Source organism: Magnolia sinica, chromosome 19 (assembly GCF_029962835.1).
Source record: "Magnolia sinica isolate HGM2019 chromosome 19, MsV1, whole genome shotgun sequence".
In the NCBI taxonomy this organism is placed as follows: domain Eukaryota; kingdom Viridiplantae; phylum Streptophyta; class Magnoliopsida; order Magnoliales; family Magnoliaceae; genus Magnolia; species Magnolia sinica.
In genome coordinates this window covers 17,942,000-17,966,564 of record NC_080591.1, presented here as the reverse complement: position 1 = coordinate 17,966,564, position 24,565 = coordinate 17,942,000, and the positions used below count along the sequence as shown (strand labels likewise).

Below are 24,565 nucleotides of genomic sequence, written 5' to 3'. Positions count from 1 at the left end.
AAACGCCCTGGTAGTTATCTTTTGTAGTGTTTGGACGACGCACAACATCGTATTAAAGTAATTATAGTGATGCAATTGATAATATGATTGTTTAGGAATATTATCAATTGGCCATGTGCCCAGTAAATTAGTAGCACAGTGACACACATGTTACACATGCAACTCTTGGAAGGATAATAGATGTAATCCAAGCTTTCACCTTGTTTTTCAATCCTTCTCTTTGAGGGGATTCAAAACCTTGGATTTGAAACCCCCAATTACTTTATTACTTTATGGTGCCCAACATGATAGGGGATTTGAAATCTCATCAAACCCCCCACCCCTCCAAATCCATGGTGCGAAACAAGAGGAAGACACCACATGTGTGGAGGAGGATGATGGGCGACTAGGCTATCTCTTTCTCTTTCCCTTTTCCTTTTCCTTTCTCTTTCTTTGATGTATGATTATAGGCATATAACAGGAGAAGGGGACACACTCCTATTATAAAGGAGTGGGCGTATGAGAGGTGGTGTGTTTCACATCCAACTTAGATTAGGTTTCTCCAATTTAACCTTTTCTAGTGATCTTTCTTTAAATCTAATTCGTCCAATGTGTCAGGGTCGTTGAATAGAGCCGGGGTATATGATTTTCTTGGTGATTCGAAATTTAAGTTGACCTATCTAGAAAATTCTTTTAACAGGTGCTAAAACAAACTTAATCTCAATTAACGGTCCACACTTAATGATCAGGATCCAATTTTAGGAAAAATGTGTAGTCATGATAGGTAAATGGTTGTACAAAAGTTGGTGGTTGATCAATGGTAGAAAATGCGTAAATATGAAATTTCACCTTTTGCACAAAAAGGAAGGAATTAAAGTCAAGTTAGTCATCATTCAACGGTGTAAGATCATAAATCATGGTCTAAATTTTATATAATATCATATTCATATGAGGCCAAAGTGTGGTCTAAATTTGAGTTGCGATTAACAGTGTAAAGTGGATCAATCGAAAATTCCAAATTTAGAAAGAGTTGATAAGCCTAAAATGGATAACTGTGCAATTAAAGAAAATCCTACCAAGGTGGGGTTATCATTTTTCACACTTGGCCTATATGATGAGAAATCCAAGTTATTCATATGAAGAAAAATATCGTACTACCACTACCCATGAGCTTTCTTTACTCAACGGACACTAAAATCAACAGTTAAGGGGTTGATTTGTCAATTGGGTCACTTTTACAATGATCTAAAGGCTGAAATTCGACGTATATGGTTAATTTATAATAAATAGGCTTGGTATAAAATTTCATATGAAACGGATCATGAAAACTATGTGATATAGAATTCAAGAGTATACGTTAATGATATTAAGTATTTATGATTTTGTCATCTTTTATTTCTCCAACTTCCACATTCTGTAACGTCAGACTACATCATCCAAATGCATTGAAATTTGACAGTCATTCTTTAATTTTCATTCTCTTTCCATCGCTTCATTTTGGGCCTTGATCGCTTACAGATAACCAAGATGCCTTTTAACGGACTATACCGCCCTGAGGTCTAAATCAATGCTTTCATATATCTACTAGAGAAGTCAGCCGATAGTTGTGTCATAGACCTTATGATCTTCGAGTTGAGTTGCTCATTGTGATATTTAGGCAGCCCGTTTGATAGATCCAAATATGATGGATAGTTAGATGATATGTTAAAAATAAAAAAACTTAATAGTTAGTACTCTAATCATATATGTAAGTGGTTATACGGTCGGTTTTGTAAACGGATGAATACAAGTAGGTTTTTGGAGTGATTAAGAGGTAGAACATGTATACTGTTAGATTAAAGTGACTTGTTCACATGTGTAAGTTTTTTGGATTGTAGTTTTGATGGTGGGTCAAACATATTCATAGGTGGTGAATAAGAAGAACAGATCAAAATCTCAATTCGATACGTGCACGAGCGGATGTAGAGATCAGGTTTAGTTTACCATGATCGGGTATTCCAAACTCATAGTGGACGGTCGGATATCTTTATCCAGCGGTGAATAGTTGATTGAATGGTTGGTTATGATAGACAAGTTAGAATATTTAGATATATGATGGTCCTATCTTAAAATCAACGATTAGATGACTTGATTTATGGATGAAGATTATTCTCAGTGGTCAGATTCATGTTGGAGAATAGATGTAAGGTTAGGATAGTTAAATTGGCATCGTACACATGTACATACTAAGTTAAACTTCATGGTGACACTCAAGAACTTTCAATACTCGGGTATTGAAAAGTTCGGAATGTTACAGCTTGGGACTACAAAAATTATGATTGGGGGATGTGTTGAGTGTGAAATTTTGTATATTTCTCCTTTATTGTACATTGGTTTTATATGTATAGATGTGCTTAATTGATCTAATTACATATATTTTGTAATGTGAGGTGATTTGGAGAGCTAAGATGAAAAGAAAAGATTTAATGCTCAAAGAATGATGAAGTGAAGATTTAGAAGTTATTAATGAAAAAGTCAAGTGCCCAAGATCCAAGAAAACCAAATGCAAAAGAGAGAAAAGACTAAAAAATAATAATCATAAAGTACATTAACAAAAATAACATATTGTTTCGTCCCACATGAGGTTAGTTCGATTCAACCGAATGTGCATACAACAATCCAGCAAGAAATTGTGATTTTTTAATTTAATTTGGTTTGACACTTAAGTGTGACCGAAGACATGTTCGGTCTGACCGAATGGAAGTTCGGTGCGACCTAAGGGAAACAAAGACTTCAAACCTAGATTGGAGAAATTCTACTGCAATTGAAAGAAGGTTCGATGCGAGCGAAGGTATGTTCGGCTGCAAATGAGTATTGAAAGTTCTCGAGTGTTATCATAAAATTTAACTTATTATATATGTGTACGATACCAATCTAGTTATCCCAACCTTACATCTATTCTCCAACACGAATCTGACCGTTGAGCAATATGACTGTTGATTTTAAGATAGGATCATCATATACCCAAATATTCTCACTTGTCCATCATAACCAACCGCTCAGTCAAATAATATCCGTAGCTATTTGTCCTTTTCGCTACAGATATAATTGCTACGGATTATATTTGTAGCTATTGTAATCTATAGCTACGGATTAAATCCATAGCCATAGGTTCAAGACTTATTGTTATGGCACCTACGACTACGGTTGTGCTATGGACTAAATCCGTAGTCATAGGTCTATGGCTACGGCTTTTATCCGTAGCCTTTGCCCATTTTTCTGGTAGTGAGAAAATATGGTAGATAGGATCATGAGAATTCATGCGGAGGTGCAGACCAGGCTACATGCCTCGAAAGAGAAGTACAAGGAGCAAGCAGACAAATATTGGTGATAAGGTAGGCAACCACATTATGGTCCATCTGCGCAAAGAGAGATTTCTGACTAAGACGTACAGTAAAATGAAGAATAAGAAGATTGGACCGGTATCAATCATCCAAAAGATCAATGACCGCTTACATTATTGATCTTTCAGATGACATGACAATCTCATAAACTTTCAATATCACGGACCTGAATGAGTATCATGAACCAAAGCAGGGCGAGTTCTTTTAAAGTGGAGGGGATTGATGTAGAGTGGGTCGCGGACAGTTTCATGCCCAAGATGGATCAGAAAAGGCTTGGTCAACGACAGAAGTGATTTAGACCATCATACCTTAAATCGGGCATATCTTACAATACAGAATGAGTTATCTGACGTAAAATAAATGATTTTGGGGTAGGACGAGCTACTTTAGCCACTCAACCGTTACGCAGGGTTACGCAAGATGGACTTATAAAATACCATCAGATCGACGATCGTTTCTCTATTTTAATTCCGTTTTTACTATAAATAGTAAGTTTTAGTTTGATTATAACTCTTCATCCGTTAGGCTCTAGGAGTTGCGCTCAACATGAAAAGTGCTTAGAATAATTAGGAGAACAACATGGTGAAGCCAAATAGGACACTATTTTTGGCCGAAAACCTTGTGCACTAGTGGAAATCACGACCGTTTATAAATAGTAAGTTTATAGTAAGTTGCGAATTTTATGAGTTTTAATTGTAGTTTGATTTTGAAATATCTCCCATTGCTTAGTATCCCTATTTAAAGTGTTGTGAACTCGTTTATTTCAATCATCAATCAAATTATGAAATTTATAGAATTTATTTCTATTTTTCTTGCCTTTTCCTCGTGGATTTGAGAAGTCTATATGAGGAGTCCATAGAATCTCCGTGGATTCGGAGTACTTATCCTTGAGGAAGACAGTGATCGACCTCATCACTTTCATCCCTATGTCACATTGGGGACATGTTACAAATTAGGGTTGTTGGAATGATATATCAGTCTTTCTATTTCCTTGGACATCGATGGTTCTGCAATACATCTTGAATAACACTATTAGAGGTATCTCTTGAGTGATTCATAATTCATATAAGAGGGGGAATGATTCCATGTTAGCATGGTTTTTTAATATGAGATTTTATATTGACCAGTGTTAAGGAAAGTGAAAGGGTCCTGTAACCATGGCGAAAGTAACTTACTTGAGTGCATATCATATATTGGATGAGACCATGCATATGTTATGCATTGGAGAAAGAATGACAAATCATAATCATCCTATTTTTTTTTATATAGAAGCATGGTGTTTGTACATGGCGCATGCGGAAGAATCCAGTAGTACACGAGCCCCATAATAATGGTGGAAAGAAGATCAATGTTTTGTGGGCCCCATTATGATATATTTATTATATCCACACATTCATCCATTTGGACAGATCATTTTAAGCCATGTGCCCAAAAATAAGTCATATCCAAATCTCAAGTGGACCACTTCACAAATATATAGCAGTGTGGACAATATATGATTCACATTATTAAAACATTCATAATGCTCGCCATAATGTTTTTTTCTCCATCCAATCTGTTTCTAAGGTCACACAAACATGAATGAAGAGAAAAAAACAAACATTAGAATTCAAGCGCCAAAGATCTAAAAAAATCAAGTATAAAAGAGAGAAAAAGACTTAACAAAATCACAAAGTGCATTAATAGAAATAACAAATTGTTTAGTCCCACTTGAGATTGGTTTATTTTGATCAAATGTGCACAAAACCGTTCAACAAGAAATTGTGATTTTCATACTTAATTTGGCTCGACACTTAGTTGCAACCAAAACCATGTTCGGTCCGAACGAAGGGAAGTTTAGTGCAACCTAAGGAAAATAGAGACTTTAGACCTATATTGGATAAATTCGACTGCAACTTAAAGAGGGTTCGGTGTGACCAAAGGTGGCTGTCGGTGCGACTGAAGCATAACATAAGTGCATAAAATTGAAGTCGATTACAAGTCAATGTGTGTTTTTCCTATTTAAAGGGGTGATTCAAGCTATTCTAAGTACGAATTAAGATAGAGTAAAGAGAGTAAAGAGTTGTAGAGCTTTTATGGAGCCATTTTTATGCTTTTATTTAATTTTAGTTCAATCATGTCTATGGTTGGTTAAATCTCTTAGCTATGACCAGTGTTCAAATTGTCGGCGAAAAGTCGATAATATCGACGATATTATCGGTGTCGCCAGCCCTGCGACACCGAAAACCCCTTTTTTCGTTTCTCTCCTAGTTGTCGGCGAAATATCGGCGAAATATCGGCGATTTTTTGATATGGGCGATATTATCGAAATACGGGCGATATTATCGGGGCTGCGTGAATAAATCGGAAGAAAAATCAGAATATCGGGGCTGAAATTGTGTGAATGCGTAAAAATTGGAGAAAAAAATGAGAGTGATTTACGTACCTGGTTAATCGGAAGTCGGAACAGGAGGATCTTCTCGAATCTCGATCGACAGAGTTGGTACAGATTTAGAGATTTGAAATCTCTCGCAAAACCCTTCGCATCTCATCGTCTCCCCGCAAAACCCTCTTTAGGGTTTTTTTTTTTTGGTTTTTCCCTCCAGCGAAAAACCCTTTCGTAGTCACACCGGCGTTTTATAAGGTTTTCGTGGGAAATCGGTTACCGAGTATGCTCTTATCGTACCGACTAAACTCAGTTGGGCCCACCTTGGATGTATGTGGTCTATCTACACCGTCCATCTGTTTTTCCATCCACTTTAAGGGGTTGAGCCCAAAATTGAAGCAAATCCAAAGATTAAGTGGATCATACCATATGAAATGGTGGGTATAATGATTTCAACCGTTGAAACCTTTCTAGGCCCCACCATGATGTATGTACTTTATCCATTCTGTTCTTCCATTTTTACGGATCATTTTAGGGCTTTATCCCAAATTCTAGAGGGATACGAATCGCAAGTGGACCACACCATAAGAAAATAATAGTGATTGGATATCCACCATTTAAATCCTCCTAAGGCCCACTGTACTGTTTATTTGACATCCAATCTGTTAATTAGGCCATACAGACCTAGATGAAGGGAAAAAACAAAGATCAGCTTGATCCAAAACTTTTATGGCCGCCAAAAAGTTTTTAATGGTCTAAGTTCATTCAACATTGTTTCCTATAATGTGGTCCAATTGATATTAGTATATACCTCATTTTTTTTTCTCATGTCATAAAATGATCTATAAAAATAGATAGACGGTATGGATGAAACACATAAATCGTGGTGGGGCCCACAGAGCACCGACCACCAGCCATCCGCCAGTTTCAGCGGATGGGCGCGCGGATCAGGTACCACCCGGTCCGTTCGGAGTTGGGTGCAGGGGGAAGATCCAAGGGCCACTGAGGGATCACCGTGATGTATGAATCTTATCCACACCGTCCGTCCATCTTTTCATATCATTCTAGAATATTAGACCAAAAATAAATCATAATAAAGGCTCAAGTGGACCACACCATAGGAAGCAATGATACTAAGGACGCCCACCATTGAAACCTTCCTAGGGCCCACTGTATTTTTTTTTTTACATAACCCTTTAATATGATAATATACACCTGGATGGAGAGAAAAAAACAAATATAATCTTGTTCTAAAATTTCTGTGGCCCCTAAGAATTTTTCAATGGTTTTAATTTAATTACCACCGTGTGGCCCATTTGAGATTTAGATATTATATATTTGTTGCATAATGTTTTAAAATAATATGAAGAAATGAATGAACGGTGCAGATAAATTTCATACATCACGGTGGCCTTTCAGTGGCCATCGGATCCTCCGCGCGTGGGATACGGTGATATCCCGGACTCGGATGAAAGCGGATTGCGTATTGAGTTACTTAGTACCCTCTTATGGTACTAAGTAAACTTTGTTGGGCCCACTGTGAATTCATATGGTTTATCCACACCGTCCATACATTTTTACATATCATTTTAGGGGATGAGGCCAAAATTGAAGTATATCAAAAGCTCAAGTGGACCATGCCATAGGAAACAGTGGAAGTATTGATTTCCACTGTTAAAACCTTTTTGAGGCTCTCAATGATGTTTATTTTTCATCCAAACCGTTAATAACATCAAAATTATATGGATGAAAGGAAAACACAAATATCATCTTTATGTAAAACTTATGTAGCCATGAAGAACTTTTCAACGGTAGAATTCAATTCACACTGTTTCGGATGGTGTGTTCCACTTGAGATTTGGATATTCGTAATATATGTTTTAAAGATATAAATTTATATGATAAAACAGATGGACGGCGTTGATACCGTGCATGAATGACGGTGGGCCCCACAGAGTTTATTCAGTATGCCTGGCGTACTAAGTTACTCGGTACGCAATCCGCTTCCGAAGTGGATTGGCTGGTGTAACACAAACCAGGGCGTTGACGTCACCAAGTTCTGTGGTCCAATCATGAGGTATGAGTTATATCCAAACCGTCCTTCCACTTGGTGAGCTCTTCCTAAGTCTTGATCTGAAAAATAAGACAGATCCGAAAATCAAGTGGACCACACTGCAAAAAGCAGTGGAGGATTGAACGCCCTACCATTGATACCTCTTTGGGGTTCACATAAATTTTGATGTGGGAGAGTTTTGGTGCATGAAGCATCGGTGCTAAGGCCCATCATATAAACAGTTTGGATCACCGAATCATGGGACACCATACAATTACAAGCTAAAAGAAAAATAAAATAAAATCTGAAAATTGGACAAAAGTACAAATTCAACGGGCAAAATCAAACAGTTAAGATCAACTGGATTTATGCACTTCCATCTGTAATTTGTGTACATTAAGGAGCTCAAATGGCACTATATGTACCAGCATGGCAAATTAAGATGAGATCCAATCCATCCATCATGTGGTCCACTTGAGCTTTGGACATCCTTTTGGCCCCTATTAAATGGAAATTTATCATTTAATGCATTCTTTTTGTAATATTTTTATTACTCAATATGTAAATATGTGTATTCAGGCATGTCCTGAAGTTCCACTGAAAAATTCCACCATTTTCTCCATGTTTCCATTATTTTCCCTGCATTTCCGGTTATCGGCGATATTATCGGCGATAACGATATTATATCTTTATCTCTGCCCAGCGAAACTTGTAGCGATACCGACAACTCGAACACTAGCTATGACTAAGAAGTGAAGCTTGTAGGTTTTTAATGTCTTGACTTACTTTAATTTAAGTATTTGGTTTAATTGTTGAACATTCATTGATACTGGTCTAAATGAAGATTTATTTTTAGTTCAATTTGATCCATTGTCGACTTTAGGCACACTGGATGCTTAGGAAAGATAAGAGTGATTACTTATCTATTTTACAAGGGACTGATTAGTAAAATCTATTAATCTATTGTTGACTAAGGGCATGATAGAATTTTATGTGAGAATCAATTCAATTGAAATTCAAATCTATTTTGGTTTGTAAATGATAATTTAATTGCTTTATTATGTAGCAGGATAAGATATATATGACTTCGATTCTAGTTGAATTATTAAATTAAATCAAGTGAATTAGACATTAAGAATGACTAAAAGTGAATCCTTGGCACTCTATTGCTTCCCTCTACTGATTTTTTCTTTAAACTATCTTAGTTTCAGTCATAATACTTTTTAAAATCCAATTCCATAAATTAATTTTAGTCCTTGTTCTAGTTTTAAAGTATTTTAGAAAACACACTAATATAAATCCATGTGGGTTCGACCTCGGTTTCACCGAGTAAAACTATATCGCAGCCTTGTACCTGGGGTTTGCATCAACATTCAGGCAACTAAAGCGGAAGGCCAGGATTTTTATCGCTAAAAAAGAGAACCGGGATATACTTGAGGGCAGCTCTTCCTTGGGAATCCACCGTATCATGAAAGACAAAACTGAGTAGGCCCTTAACCACCTCTAATGCCCCAATCACGCTGTTTGAACCGTAATCAATTTATTCAAATGGTTCAGGATGTAGGAGGCCAAGTTCTCGATCGTATTACTACTTGGGTTAACAATAAGCCATATTCAAATTGATTGACCAACAGTCTCCATTATCATAGTAGAACTTGCCATTTTTTTGATCAAGACAATCGAATTCGACCAGTATGACCAAATTAGCCAATTTTCGACCAAGATATATATAGTTGAATTCGACCAAAATGGTCCAATTTATCATTTCTCAATCAAGATGGCCGAATTCGACCGAAATGGTTGAATTTGCCGTTTTTCAACTAAGAAGCCGAATTTAACTAAGATGGCCAAATTTACCATTTTCGGCTGAGTGAGCAACTTTGATATTTTCTGATCAAGATAGTTGAGTTTGACCAAGATGACTAAAATTGATATTTTTACACGGCTGAGTAATCACATTTATTAATCTAGACTATTCATTAGGCTCACACATTTCATGGCCTACCAACAAATATGAACCATTTGATCAATGATATCTAATACGAAGATCAAGATAGTTTTTTAAAAATAGTTCCAATAAAAAATTTGATTTATCTAGTTATTAGGGCCACATGGATTATCTATGCCTCCTACTAATGACATTTTAGGTGGTTGTAACCATTCCATCTATGGCTTTAGAAAATGAATGGACGTGGAAATAAGGCCAAATAAAAGCGAAACTAATCGGCTACTCGCCCTGCCACTGGCCAATTGCTATTGGTTGGTGCTATGTGGGCCCCACCATGATGTGTGTGTTTCATCCATGCCGTCCACCAATTCTTTCGGATCATTTTATGATTTGAGCCCAAAAATGAGGTTGATCCAAATCTCAAGTGGACCGCACAGTGTTGATTGAACTCCTACCATTAAAAACTTCTTGAGGGCACAAAAGTTTTGGATCAAGCTGATATATATTTTTCCCTTCATCCAAGTCTGTATAACCTAATCCGCATGTTAGATGTCAAATAACCATTACTGTGGGCCTCGGAGGTTTTTAATGGTGGACATTCAATCACAACTGTTTTCCCATGGTGTGGTCCACCTGAGATTTAGATCTACCTCATTTTTGGAATCAAGTCCTAAAATTATCTTTTAAAATAGATGGATGGTGTGGATAAAACAAATACATCATGGTGGGGTCCACATAGCACCGACCACTGGCCACTGGCTGGTGGCAGCGTCACTAGCCAGCAGCCAATCCGGGTACAAATAAAAGATGGATTGGATCATTTGATAAATATTATTTTTTGTAACGATAGCCCAGAAAATTCTTCTAAACTTAACGGACAGTTCGAACCAACCGAATGCACTATTCAAGTGAACTGATTCAACCAGGATCACTATAAATTATAATACATTACAGTCCATTGGAGCATTTTTCTTTATTTATTACACAATGAGTTGACTCGTCTCCATAGACATTGGTGCGAGTTTAGGATTTTATAAGCTACGGAGTAACTTAAATTAAAAAGGGACAAAGAAAAGAAAAGAAAAGAAAAACTACATAAACCACATAGAGTCCCAGGTGCCTTAGACAGAGTATGCCACTGGAATCAATTTGATTTTCGGGCTATCCTCGATCAACTACGAGGCCCATAAGTCGAATGGTTTGGATGGGCATGATGTAATATGGTGGATGCATGAATCACAGCATGTGAATGCCAATTGGCAGTGAAATATATAATCTGGACCCTCAAATTTTCTCTAGTCATCAAACAAACGATACCATTAAGAACAAATTACTCAAATCCACCAAAGACAACGTTAAGCTAAACAAGACGATGTAGACATCCCTAGCCCATGTTTAAAGGAGAAGTTATATGATACTCAGCTTCATATGATCGATGCGAAGACAATTCGGAAATCATACATGTGGCACATATGAACTCAGATAAAACCGAATAGTTTAAGTCATAATAGGAAGATAAGATTAACCATCCAATAAATTTACACCATCCTATTAATGGATACTAAATTTTGACGGTTTCATTTGACTACTGGTATGTCACATGCGTAATTTTCAGGTATTGTTTCGGTACTTACGTATCATCCATAACACTCCACCAAAGTATCAAAAAAAATTCTCCCTCCGAAAAAAGAAAAATCAACAGACAAAAACCCAGAAGAAAAGATAAAAAATAAAGTTCAAAAAGAAAAAAAAAAAAAGAAAAAAAAGCTATCAGTAATGGATGACACGGACGTTATACTCCACAACAGCATCACCAGACGTAACATTAAAGGCGTGTGTGTGGGCCTGGGCATATCCTCGAGCAAAGCGAAAAAGCCCACTCCCTCCCACTACTGGCATTTCCCTCACCTTCGATAAGACCGTGTTCCTCCCAAGTATACCGAGTGAGCTCCCGTTGTACTCTCCGTCAACAAATGCGAAAGTCATGGCCATTAAAAGGCTAAGATCCTCCTGCGACGCGAACGCATAGAACCCCTGAGCTCTTCCAAAAAGCTTCGACTTCGGGTCAGGCGTTTCTGTCAATGGGTCGTCAGTCATCACCACGGCGCCGAAGAATGTGGGTGATTTTTTTGTGGATGCTGCAGCGGCTACTGGCACGGCTGTTGGTTTGGGACCGCTCAGGATGTCATGAAAGTAGAAGTTTAGATGGCTTATCTTCTCTTTTCCGAACCCAACAGCGGGCCGCGGCATTTGTGGGGATCGGTGGGTCTTTGCAGAGACAACCAGTACGAAGAAAAGGAAGATGATAATGAATAGGTGGAGGTTGAAAAGAAATCTGGCCATGACAATTGAAGGAAGTACACCAGAGATGAAGAATTGGGAGAGTTTTTGGTCTTGTATCTATTTATATATATTAAAGATTTTGTAGGGATGGAGGAAAAATGTGGATGAAAAATCAGTAGTGGTCAATATAATACGAAGAGGTAAAGCTTGGAAGTGATGAATATAATAAGAAAAGGTTAGATTGTGTGCTTGGGAAGGCCTAGTTTTCAATAGAATATTCTTCAACAACCACACAAAGGGTATAAAAAACACATAAAGGTAACGAAGTTAACGATAGCGATGATGGTAGCATTAGTGGTGAGTAGTGGGAATGGCACCGGCAATCATATGTGGAGAGAAGAGCCGAAGGCGAGAAATGGGTAGGACTAGTGCTACTCCAGCAGGGAACTTATTTGATACTTTCGAGTAGGCACCTAATAGGATATGTCTGGGCATCATCCATTGGATTTAGGTCACTTTAAATGATTAAAACCATTGATAATAATGTGCATTGAATATCCAAAATAACTTCGAGATTTGAAGTGTTTCAAGTTTTTCTACTAGTTAAAAATTATGCAACCGTCCAAATTCAAAACAAAAGTGACGTAGAGTAGGTCACGGACACTTTCATGGCCAAGATGGACCAGAGAAGGCCTGATCAGAGGCAGAATTGATCAGGACTGTCGGAACCCTAAAACAATCGTATCTCACAAATCGGAATCGATTTTTCATCGTATCTTATATGATTTTAGAGTAGGAGAAGCTAATTTAGCTAGCCAACCAACCCACTACGTTGGGTTGCCCACGCTGAATTTGTGAGATTTCATCGGACCATGATTGAAAGTCCTTTTTAATTTTGTTTCTACTATTTATAGTAAAATTTAGTTTGATCATAACTCTTGATCCTTTGAGCTTTAGGAGTTGTGCCCAACATGAAAAGAGCTTAGAAAAATTAGAAAAATAACATGGTTAGGCTAAATTGGACACTCACAATTTTTATCTAAAAACCATGTAGTCTAGTAGAAATCATGATTGTTTATAAACAGTAAGTTTACTATTTATAGTTGTAAGTCCCGTATTTTTAGGGAGTTTGAGTTGGAGTTTGATTACAAAACTTTTTCCTAAGTTTGATATCACTATTTAAAGGATTGTAAAATCATTTTTAAAAAAAATTATCAATCAATTTATTTCAAATTATTAGAAAGTATTTTCTATTTTCTTCCATTTTTGACTCAAGGAATCTTTGCGAGGAGTCCAGAGAAACTCCATGAATTTGGAGTGGTTATCCTTGAGGAAGATGGTGATTAACCTCATCACGTCCCCCGTACATCAAAAAGAGCCAGATAATCAAAAGGGTAGAATATCCTAGTTTAAGAGATTTTATTTTTTTACTACTCTATTTAAGTGAGGGTCATCATATAAATAATTTGGATCATTGGAATATGGGATCCAAACTTCTTTTTTTCTTTTCTTTCTTTCTTTTTTTTTTTAAAAAAAAAAATCTAAAATAAAGAAGTCGATCTTTCATTAACAAGAAAAATAAGAGTTATACAAGTCGGATACACAAAGTAGAGGCTCGACAAGGCAAAAAATAATTGCAAGCTTCCAAAACTAAACTCTACACCTCGCCTCTTCTCTCCTTAATAGGCCCCATCCCCACCCCATCTCGGAAGAAGGCTCTAAGAGAGGACATAATTGGAAGCTTTGCAGTCGAGAGGAAGGTCCTATGAACCTGCTCCTCACTGCTTAACCTGGCCAAGGAATATACAACACTATTGACTTCCAGAGGGTGTAGGTAATCCTGACCTCCGACATCCTTTTCAGGGAATTAATACGAGCCTAGAAATACGAAAGAGACTAATTGGATGGCCTAACCTAGTTGACGAACTCTACAATAGTCTTTGAGTCGCATTCAACCATGATTTTAAGCTACGCCGAGGGAAAGACCCTCAAGAAGCATTTGCACCTCATCTTTTACATTGGTCCCGAACTCATAACTACTATTGAATGCAAAGATGATTACTCCCCCCCCCCCCTAAATAAATAATCTTTGATTCCCCCTAGAAGAGCCATCCACATTGATTTTGATCCACCCCTCAATTGGCTTTTCCCAACAACAAAGAGAGAAGGAAGTACTGCTTGGGTGCCTAGCAACATTACCAAGGTCTTTGAAATATTGCCTTCTAATGAGGAGATTGTCCTTAAGAGGAGGCAAGTAGGAGCTAAGGAGACTAACCAAATTTGGATATGGTTGATGATCCTCCCAGCACTGATCTTATCATCATCAAATTTCAGTTCCACTCTTTCTAGATCTCCAAAATGACTAGAACCAGTAGGATACCTTGCATGGAAGAGAAGCAATCGGTGTCTGAGGCTACCAATGGGCGGTTCTCCCCAGCGCCGATTGTCCTTTCATAACCGAAATGTCAAAAATACCACTAAAGAAAGTCCATACCTGATTCTCTAACTCCCTCGCAACAAATAGGTGATCAATGGACTTGGGGTGTGGGCTTTGACTTGCATAGCTGTCGATGCACCGAGAGGCTAGAGATGCCTTTGGGCTGGATTCTTTCACCTACTAGGACTACCCTAAGCAACAACTTCCAGGTAAAAATCGACTACTTCGAAGGTACGTAGCTTGGCATGCCAAACCCATTTGACCTAACTCTTGCAATCCATCATTGATCGATAAGACTTTCATGCTGAATTAACCATGAAATTTCTCGAATTCTTTAGCGTCGAGATGCAGCGATTTTCCAGGTTTGACAAGCAAAAGCCCTGATGGGGATTTTCTCCTCATGGCTTGACTGGTCGAGTGCCTCACACGACCGGTCGAGGGTGGTGCTCGACTCAAAGTCCAGCGAGCAATTGGTTTAGAAATTTCGAGGTGCTCCACTAGTCAAGGGAGGTGCTCAACCGATCGAGTGGTCTGCTCGACCGGTCGAGGACCTTCCTCGACCAGTCAAGGTTACGCAGATTCATGTCCAGATTTTGTGCGGATTACGTAAATTTGATGCGCAGAGGTGCGGAAAGGAGTTTCCTAAACTATAAATATGGGTCCCTAGGGCTGTTTTATGTAATGCAAGGGAGTTTTCTAAAGCTTTGCAAGGGTTTTCTAAAGGGTTTAGGGCTATTAAAGGTGTGAGAGAGAGAGAGAAAGAAAGAGAGGAATGAAGCTTGTGGAAGTGAGGTTCTACTCGTAGAGGTGATCTACTATGCACTCGACATCTTAGACGTCCTCGTAATCGGTGAGATCTCTCCATTTTTCTTTATTTTCTTATTGTTTATTTACTCCTGTGTGAGTGAAGAAGGTTTGATCCAAGCGGTGTGTGCTTGTGATCGGTCGTAATGTTCTACTTCATAGTGGATTGTTACTCTGGACGAGGTCCTGTGGTTTTTACCTCTTTGAGGATTTTTCACATAAAAATCTCTTGTGTCATGTGGTTTGTGCTTTGATTTATTTCATTGCTTTATTATCCCATAATTCTGATATTTTGGGGAGGCTAGATCCTGAAGTTTTGTGCAACGGCCCCCAACAAATTGGTATCAGAGCGTTCAAGTTAGTTGAACGGAGTGAGAACGGTTTTGAATTATGGAAGGTGGCTCATCAAGGATGATCGGTCTCAATGGTTCTAATTGGACCATATGAAAGGCCAAGATGGAGGCCTTGCTTTATTGCAAGGATTTGTATTCTCCAATTCAAGGCATATCAGCAAAATCAAAGGATATGTCAGATGATGATTGGAAAAAGTTAGACCGGAAGGCGGTAGGGTTTATTAGACAATGGTTGGACGATTCTGTATTCCACTATGTGTCTACGGAGACCTCAGCTGTCAGCTTATGGCTGAAATTATAAGGGTTATATGAGAGCAAGACAGCCAACAATAAAAATTTTCTGATAAGATGACTTGTGAATCTCAATTTCAAAGATGGTATTTCTGTGGCTAAGCATATGAATGAAATCAGCAATATATTGAACCAGCTCTCCACTATGAAGATGGTCCTAGACGATGAATTATAGGCTTTGCTATTGCTTAGCTCATTGCTTGATAGTTGGGAGACATTGGTGGTGTCTCTAAGTAACTCCGCGCCAAATGGAAATGTGTCTAGGGAATAAATAACCAGTTATCTCTTCAATGAGGAGACAAGGAGGAAGTCTCAAGGGTCTACTCAACAAGAGGCCCTTGTGATATAAGAACGGGGGAGGGGAAAGAACAGAAAGGGTGGGAAGGCCCGAGATAAATCAAAAGGCAAGTCGAGTACCAGAAAGGATGTTAAATACTGGAGTTATGGCAAGAAAGGCCACTATAAGCATGAATGTCATAAGAAGAAAAATGACAAGAAAGGAAAAGGAAAGGAGAAGGAAGATGAATCAGACTCCACTGCAGTCGCTTCAGATAATGATGTTGCAGTTATTCTTTCAGCAGATCATGATGTTTATCTCACGGCTATGAGTCAGGACATTGACTGAGTGATAGATTCGGGAGCCTCGTTTCATGCGACTCCACGTAGGGATTTCTTCACAAGCTACAAGTTAGGTGACTTTGGGACCGTAAAGATAGAAAATTCTGGCATATCGAAGATCATAGGAGTCAATGATATTTGTGTAAAGATCGATGTGAGCTGCATATTAGTTCTCAGGGATGTGAGGTACATTTCAGACCTTTGCTTAAACCTGATGTCCACGGGAAGGTTAATGATGATGGCAATGAAAGCCAATTTGTTGGTGGGCACTGGAAGCTTATCAAGTGTTTGTTGATCGCAGCCAGAGGAAAGAAGTGTTACACCCTTTACAAGGCAAGTGTCAGTGTGTGCAAGGGTGAGTTGAACGCAGTGGAAGATTCAGCTATTGACATGTGGCACAGGCGTCTAGGCTACATGAGTGGAAAAAGGTTTCAACTTCTAACAAAGAAGCAGCTCCTTACAGACGTGATAGGTATACCTCATAAAACCTGAATCAATTATTTATTAGGGAAACAGCATAGAGTTTCATTTCTTAAATTTATTTCTCATGTTGATAAAGTGCATGCATTAGATTTGGTTTATTATAATGTTTGTGGTCCTATGAGGATAAAAACCTTGACTGGGGCATTGTATTTTGTCACTTTTATAGATGATGCATCTAAGAGGGTTTGAGTTTATGCTTTAAAATCTAAGAATGAGGTCTTTGGTGTATTTAAATTGTTTCATGCTATAGTCGAGAGAGAGACAGGTAGATCATTGAAGTACATCCGCACTGACAATGATGGTGAATACATTGGTGACTTTCATGAGTGTTATTAGTTTCCGGGTATACGGCATGAACAGACGGTTCCCAAGACCCCCCATCATAATAGTGTGGCTCAGCGAATGAATCGCACCATTGTAGAGAGAATCAGATGCATGTTATCCCATACAAAGTTGCCCAAGACGTTTTAGGGAGAAGTAATGCACATGGCAGTGTATTTGATAAACAAGTTTCAATCAGCCCCATTGAATGTACCCGAGAAGGTGTGGACTGAATAAGATTCATTATACAATTATCTTAGGGTGTTTGGATGCAGGGCATCCCTTCACCTACCAAAGGACGAGAGGTCCAAGCTCAATATAAAGATCAGGCAGTGTGTGTTCTTGGGTTATGGTGATAAAAAGTTCAGTTACAGATTATAGGATGCGACTGAGAAGAAGCTTGTCAGGAGCAGAGATGTGGTATTCTTTGAAGATCAATGTATAGAAGACATTTGTAAGCTAGAGAAAAACCAGCCTACTTCAGGTGAGCTAGAGGACACGGATCCGATTATTCCTCCTATAGTGCCTGATGACGGGAGAGTACAGCAAGGTGTAGAGGACAAGCGAGTTCCTAGAGAAGATGGACTAGGGGAGTAGCCCCGACTTGATCCACTTGTTGAGCCACAGGTGATGAGGTCATCTAGGGACAGATAGCCGTCTAAGAGGTACTTGCCACATGAGTAGATTATGCTCACTGATGGGGAGAGCCAGAAGATTATTCTGAGGCCCTACCCGACGAGCATAAGGGGGAGTTGTTGAAAGTTATGCAAGAGGAGATAAAATCCTTGCATAAGAACCACACCTATGATATGGTAAAACTGCCTAAGGGCAAGAAAGGTTTGAGCAACAAGAGGGTATTCAGAAAGAAGGTTGAGCAGAAGAATTCACAAACGAGGTTCAAGGCCAGATTTGTGGTGAAAGGGTTTGGTCAGAGAAAAGGTATAAACTTTGAGGAGATATTCTCACCAATGGTGAAGATGACATTTATACGGGTGTTGCTTGAGTTGGCGGCTAGAATGAATCTGAAGATAGAGCAGTTAGATGTTAAATCTGCCTTTCTCCATGAAGACCTGGAAGAAGAGATCTACATGCATTAAGCAGAAGGGTTCAAAGTCAAGGGCAAAGAGCATATGGTGTGTAGGCTAAGGAAGAACTTGTATGGGCTGAAACAAGCTCCACGGAATGGTACAAGAAGTTCGACTCGTTCATGTTGAAGTATGGATATGACAGAATGGAGTAGGACCACTATGTGTTTACACGCAAGTTCTCAGATGGTGATTTTTTTAGTTCTGCTATTATACGTTGATGACATGCTTATCATGGGTAAAGACATCAAGAAAATTGACAGGCTGAAACAGGAGTTGGACAAGTAGTTTGAGATAAAAGACTTGGGTTCAGCTAAGTAGATCCTAGGAATGGAGATAACCCGTGATAAAGCAGCAAAAAGTTTTGGCTGTCACAAGAGCGGTATATTGAGAAAGTCTTAGAGTGGTTCAATATGAATGCATCGAAGCTGGTCAGTACTCTACTGGATGGTCACTTCAGATTGAGCGACAAGCATTGTCCCAAGACGAAGGCATAGGAGGATGTGATGTAGAAGATACCCTGCGCGTCAGCAGTAGGAAGTTTGATGTATGCTATAGTATATACGCCCCCAGACATAGCATATGTTGTTGGTGTTGTCAGCCGATATCTTGTCAATCCTGGCAAAGAACATTGGGTAGCGGTGAAATGGATACTGTGGTATCTAAGAGGCTCATCCAGATTGAGCCTATGTTATGGTGACGAAAAATCTGTATTAGAGGGCTACACAAATGCAGATATGATAGGTGACATAGACTCCAAGAAGTCTACATCGGAGTTCATGTTCGCGTTTGCAGGGGGAGCAGTCTCTTGGCAGAGCAAGGTACAGAAGGTTGTAGCATTATCAATGACAGAGGCCGAGTACATTGCGGTCACAGAGGCATGTAAAGAGATGCTTTGGATGAAGAGGTTCCTACATGAACTTAGCCTGAAGCAGGAGTTACACATGGTCTATTGGGATAGTCAAAGTGCTATACACTTGAGCAAGAATTCAAGTCAAAGCACATAGAGATTCGGTATCACTGGATTAGAGATACTTTGGAACAAAAAGAGTTACAGCTTGAGAAGGTCCACACGGACGATAATAGGTCAAACATGATGACCAAGACATTGCTTAAGGGAAAGTTTGAGGTTTGTAGAAACTGGGTTGGCTTGAAGAAGGTGAACTCCTCTTGAGTAGAAAAGGGGGAGATTTGGTGAACTCCTCTTGAGACACTCGACCGGTCGAGTGCCTCGCATGACTGGTCAAGGGTGGTGCTTGACCAGTTGAGTGGCACTCGACTCAAAGTCCAGCGAGCAATTGGTTTGAAAATTTCAAAGTGCTTGACCAGTCGAGGGAGGTGCTCGACCGGTCAAGTGGTCCGCTCGACTGGTCGAGGATCTTACTTGACCAGTAGGATCTTACTTGACCAGTCGAGGTTACACAGATTCATGTCCAGATTTTGTGTAGACTATGTAAATTTGAGGCGATTTTCACAGAGGTGCGGAAAGGAGTTTCATAAACTATAAATATGTGTCCCTAGGGCTGTTCTATGTAATGTAAGAGAGTTTCCTAAAGCTTTGCAAGGGTTTACTAAAGGGTTTAGGGCTATCAAAGGTGAGAGAGAGAGAGAAAGATTGAGAGAAGAAGCTTGTGGAAGGGAGGTTCTGCTCGTAGAGGTTATCTACTATGCACTCAACATCTCAACACTTCTACGTCCTCGTAATCAGTGAGATCTCTCCGTTTTTCTTTATTCTCTTATTGTTTATCTACTCCTATGTGAGTGAAGAAGGTTTGATCCAAGGGATGTGTGCTTGTGATCGGTTGTAATGTTCTACTTCATAGTGGATTGTTGCTCTGGAGGAGGTCCCATGGTTTCTACCTCTTTAAGGGTTTTCCACGTAAAAATCTCCTATGTCGTGTGGTTTGTGCTTTGATTTATTTCATTGCTTTATTATCCCATAATTCTGGTGTTTTGGGGAGGCTAGATCCTAAGGTTTTGTGCAACGACCCCCAACAAGCCCTCCTTAAGGATATGATGTAGCACTGGCTGAGGGAGTATAGTGCCATAGGAGTTAATTAAGGCAGTTGCAGAAAGTTATGGGTCCGTGATCCATTGTCTTTGGAGATCCTCTTTATATTTGAATAGTTTGATTAAAAATTGTTTATTGGTTGTTCACTCAAAGGTAAGTTTTATTTGGACTATTAGTTTTAAATCCATGATAATACTCTTAGCTTGCTCCATGACACATTCAACTTCTTAGCTTGCTTTATGACACACTTATGTGATCCGTCTTATGAGGGAAGCAAAATTGCCAGTGTGTCACACACCACCGACCTGGCTAGTGCATGTAACTGTCGTGCAAAGACAAGCGCTGACACGAGCTCCGGACTGCACGAACAGTTCAAATGAGATCAAAGTTACATGGCCCCACAATGATGTATTTATTATATCCACACACTTCATCCATTTGGCAAGATCATTTTAGAGCATAAGCCTAAAAATGTGTCATATCCAAAGCTCAAGTGGACCACACCACAAATAGTAATGGGGACAATAATTCTCACCATTAAAACATTCGTGGTGCCCAACGTAATGTTTATTTTACATCCCCCTGACACCAGCCAATGGCTGGTGGTCGGTGCTCTGTGGGCCCCCACCATGATGTATGTGTTTCATCCATGCCGTCTATCTATTTTTACATATCATTTTACAGTATGAGACAAAAAAAATGAGGTATGTCCCAATAGTAAGTGCACCACATTACAGGAAATAGTGTTGAATGAGCGTCGACCATTAAAAAACATTTTGGGGCCATAAAAGTTTTGGATCAAGCTGATTTTTGTTTTTTCCCTTCATCTGGGCCTTTATGACCTAATCAACATATTGGATGTCAAATAAAAAGTACAATGGGCCTTAAGAGGATTTTAATGATGGATATCCAATCACTATTGTTTTCAAGTGGTGTGGTCAACCTGAGATTATATACCTCTCATTTTTTGGGATCAAGACATAAAATGATCTATAAAAATGGATGAATGGAATGGATGAAATACATACATCATGGTGGGGCCCATCAAGCATCTACCATCAGCCACGGGGTTGGTGTCAGGGGGATTACCAGAGTAGCCAATCCGTTTCCCCAATCCGCTACCTCTTTTGATGTGTGTTAATAGGACGCAGATTTCTTCTTGCACCTGCCTGCACCTAGGAAGGCAGGTGGGGCCCACTGTGATGTTTGTGAGAAATCCTCTCTGTCCATCCGTTTTTTGAGTTCATTTTAGGACATGAGATTAAAACTGAACCATATCCAATGCTCAAGTGGGCCGAAAATGTGATAATTGAATGTCCATAGTTGAAATATTCATTGGGCCACAGAAGTTTTGAATCATGCTAATACTTGTGTTTTTAGTTCATCCCAGTAGAAATGACGTTCCTAACAGTATGGATGGCATGTAAACATCACTGTCGAACCTAGGGAGGTTTCAATGGTAGAAATTTCCCTAATTTCCTTTTCCTTTAGTACGGCCCACTTGAGTCTTAGATCCTATTTGATTTTTAACTATTTTCCTAAAATTATCTCACAAAGCGGATGGACGGAGTAGATTCCTGAGGAACATCATGATGGGCCCCACCTAAGTTTGCAGGGCAGGAAATCCGTGTCCGTGTTAATAGGACGCCAATTAGATACCGACAGGTTGAACAACACGACTCACTACTGAAGTGACGTCACTAAGTTTCGTGGGGCTCACATGATGTATGTTTTGTATCCATGCAGTCCATCCATTTGTAGAGAACATATTAGGGCATGATCTAAGGAATGCTTGTGAAGAAGTTGGATCTCAAATAAACATTATGGTGGACCTTAGGAAGGTTTCAACTGTGGGCGTTACTCTCCCTACTGTTTTCTTTGGTGGGGTCCACTACTGCTCTGGATCTACCTCATTCTTTGTCTGGTGCCCTAAATTGATCTCTACAAATGGATGGGCAGTGTGGATACAACACACATATCCTGGTTGGCCCCACAAAACTTAGTGACGTCACTTCAGAAGGGAGCCTACCTACTCAACCTATTAGTAGCTAATTCGTATCCATGTTATTGGTACACTGAAACAGTCACCATCTCGCTATTGAAGTGATGGCACCAAGTTCTGTGGGTTCCACCATAATGTATGTGTTGTATTCACACGGTCCATCCATTTGGGAATATCATTTTACGGCATTAGCCAAAGAATACAACAAGGTAGATCCAAAGGTAAGTTGAGCCAGCACAAAAAGAAATAGAGCTGGGCATTGGACCGGGTCGGATCGGATTAGGTCCAACTTGATTCGGTCTGAAATCTACATGGGCTGACTCGAACTCGATCCGATTTGGGACCGAGTCCAAGACATCTGACTCGAACCAATCCGATGCACGGTTGGCCTGACCTGAACCGAGTTTGACTCGGTCATGGAAACCGAGTCGAATCGGGTTGGGTATGGTTCGGATTGGATTGGGTTTATGGGTCAAACTATGAGGTATGTGTTATATCCAAATCGCCCATCCATTTGGAGAGTTCGTCTTAAGGCTTGAGCTGAAAAATAAGACAGATCTAAAGATCAGTTGGACCACACTGTAAAAAACAGTGGGGGATTGAACGTTTACCATTGAAACCATCTTGGAGATCATGAAAGTTTCAAATTAATATGAAATTTGTTTTTCCTCTTCATCCATGTATTTTTAACCTTATTAACAAATTAGATGGAAAATAAACGTTATGGTGGGCCCTACAAATTTTTTAACGATGAAAATCATTATCCTCGCTACTATTTTCGGTGTGGTCCATTTGAGCTTTAGATACGATTCATTTTTTTTCAAATGCTCTAAAATGATCACGAAAAATGGATAAACGGTATGGATTAATAAATACATCATTGTGGGGCCCATGTAACTTTGATTTCATTTGAGTCGTTCGTATAACTCAGAGCTCAAAGTGCGTTTGCGTTCTTCTTCACGCGACATGTATCTCACGCAATCTGTACTACAGCTGGGAAACGGATAGGTTACTCCCCCTGCCACCAGCCCCGTGGTTGGTGGTCGGTGCTCTGTGGGCCCCACCATGATGTATGTGTTTCATCCATTCCGTTCATCCATTTTTAAAGATAATTATAGGGCTTTGTACCAAAAATGAGAGGGATATAAATCTCAGGTGGACCACGCCACATGAAAATAATAGTAATTGGATATCCACCATTTAAATCCTCCTAAGGCCCAGTGTACTATTTATTTGACATCCAATCTGTTGTTAGGTCATACAGACCAAGATGAAGGGAAAAAAGAAAGATCAGATTGATTCTAAACTTTTATGCCCCCCAAATAGCTTTTAATGGTCGACCTTCATTGAACACCGTTTCCTGCAATGTGGTCCACCTGAGATTGGGATATAACTCATTTTTAATATCATACCATAAAATGATCTAGAAAAATAGATTTACGAGGTGGATGAAACAAATATATCATTGTGGGGCCCACAGAACATCGACCACCAGCCATTGGCTAGTGGCAAGGGGAGTAGCCAATCCCTTTCCAGCTGGTGTGTTTCACTTTCACATGCAATCGGTCGAGTTACTCAGTAGAGTACGCTCTTATCTACCAAGTAAACTCTGTTGGGCCCACCGTGAATGCATGTGGTTTATCCATGCCGTCCATTTGTTTTTCTAGATCATTTTAGGGGTTGAACCCAAAATTGATGCATATCCAAAGCTCAAGTGGACCATACCACATGAAAAAGTAAAAGTATTGATTTTCACCGTATATCGGATCGGATCAGATCGATTCGGATCGGATCCAATTGAATCGGTCCAGATTGACCACTGATCTGAACTTGATCTGATGTACAGTCGGAGCTGAGTGGGCCTACTCGATCCCGACCTTCGGTTTGGATTAGATCGGGTCAGATCCGCCGGATCGGGTCAAATCCATTGGATCAAATCGGATTTTGCCCAGCTCTAGAAAGAAAGCAATGGGGACAGTTCAACTTTCCTAGGGCCCACCATGATATTTATTTGAGATTCAACCTGTTTATAAGTTAACACATACATGAAAAGGGGGAAAACACAAATATCAGCTAGATTGAAAACTTCTGTGGCTCCAAGAAGTTTTTAAGGGAAGTTTTTCAATCCCCACTATTTTCTGTGGTGGGC

The 24,565-nt window shown here is 39.3% G+C and overlaps 1 protein-coding gene across 1 annotated transcript; it reads right to left on the bottom strand.

Annotated features, from left to right (window-relative positions):
• Positions 1-11,489: 11,489 nt before the first annotated feature.
• On the bottom strand, positions 11,490-12,178 carry LOC131235042 (dirigent protein 22-like). Its single transcript, XM_058232134.1, has one exon. It carries the CDS (start codon positions 12,069-12,071, stop codon positions 11,499-11,501), a length of 573 nt encoding a protein of 190 aa, XP_058088117.1. The 5' UTR covers positions 12,072-12,178; the 3' UTR covers positions 11,490-11,498.
• Positions 12,179-24,565: the final 12,387 nt, after the last annotated feature.

What these genes read in the sequence shown, in the direction of transcription:
- LOC131235042 (XM_058232134.1), bottom strand. Translation starts at nt 12,071, where the DNA reads ATGGCCAGATTTCTTTTCAACCTCCACCTATTCATTATCATCTTCCTT.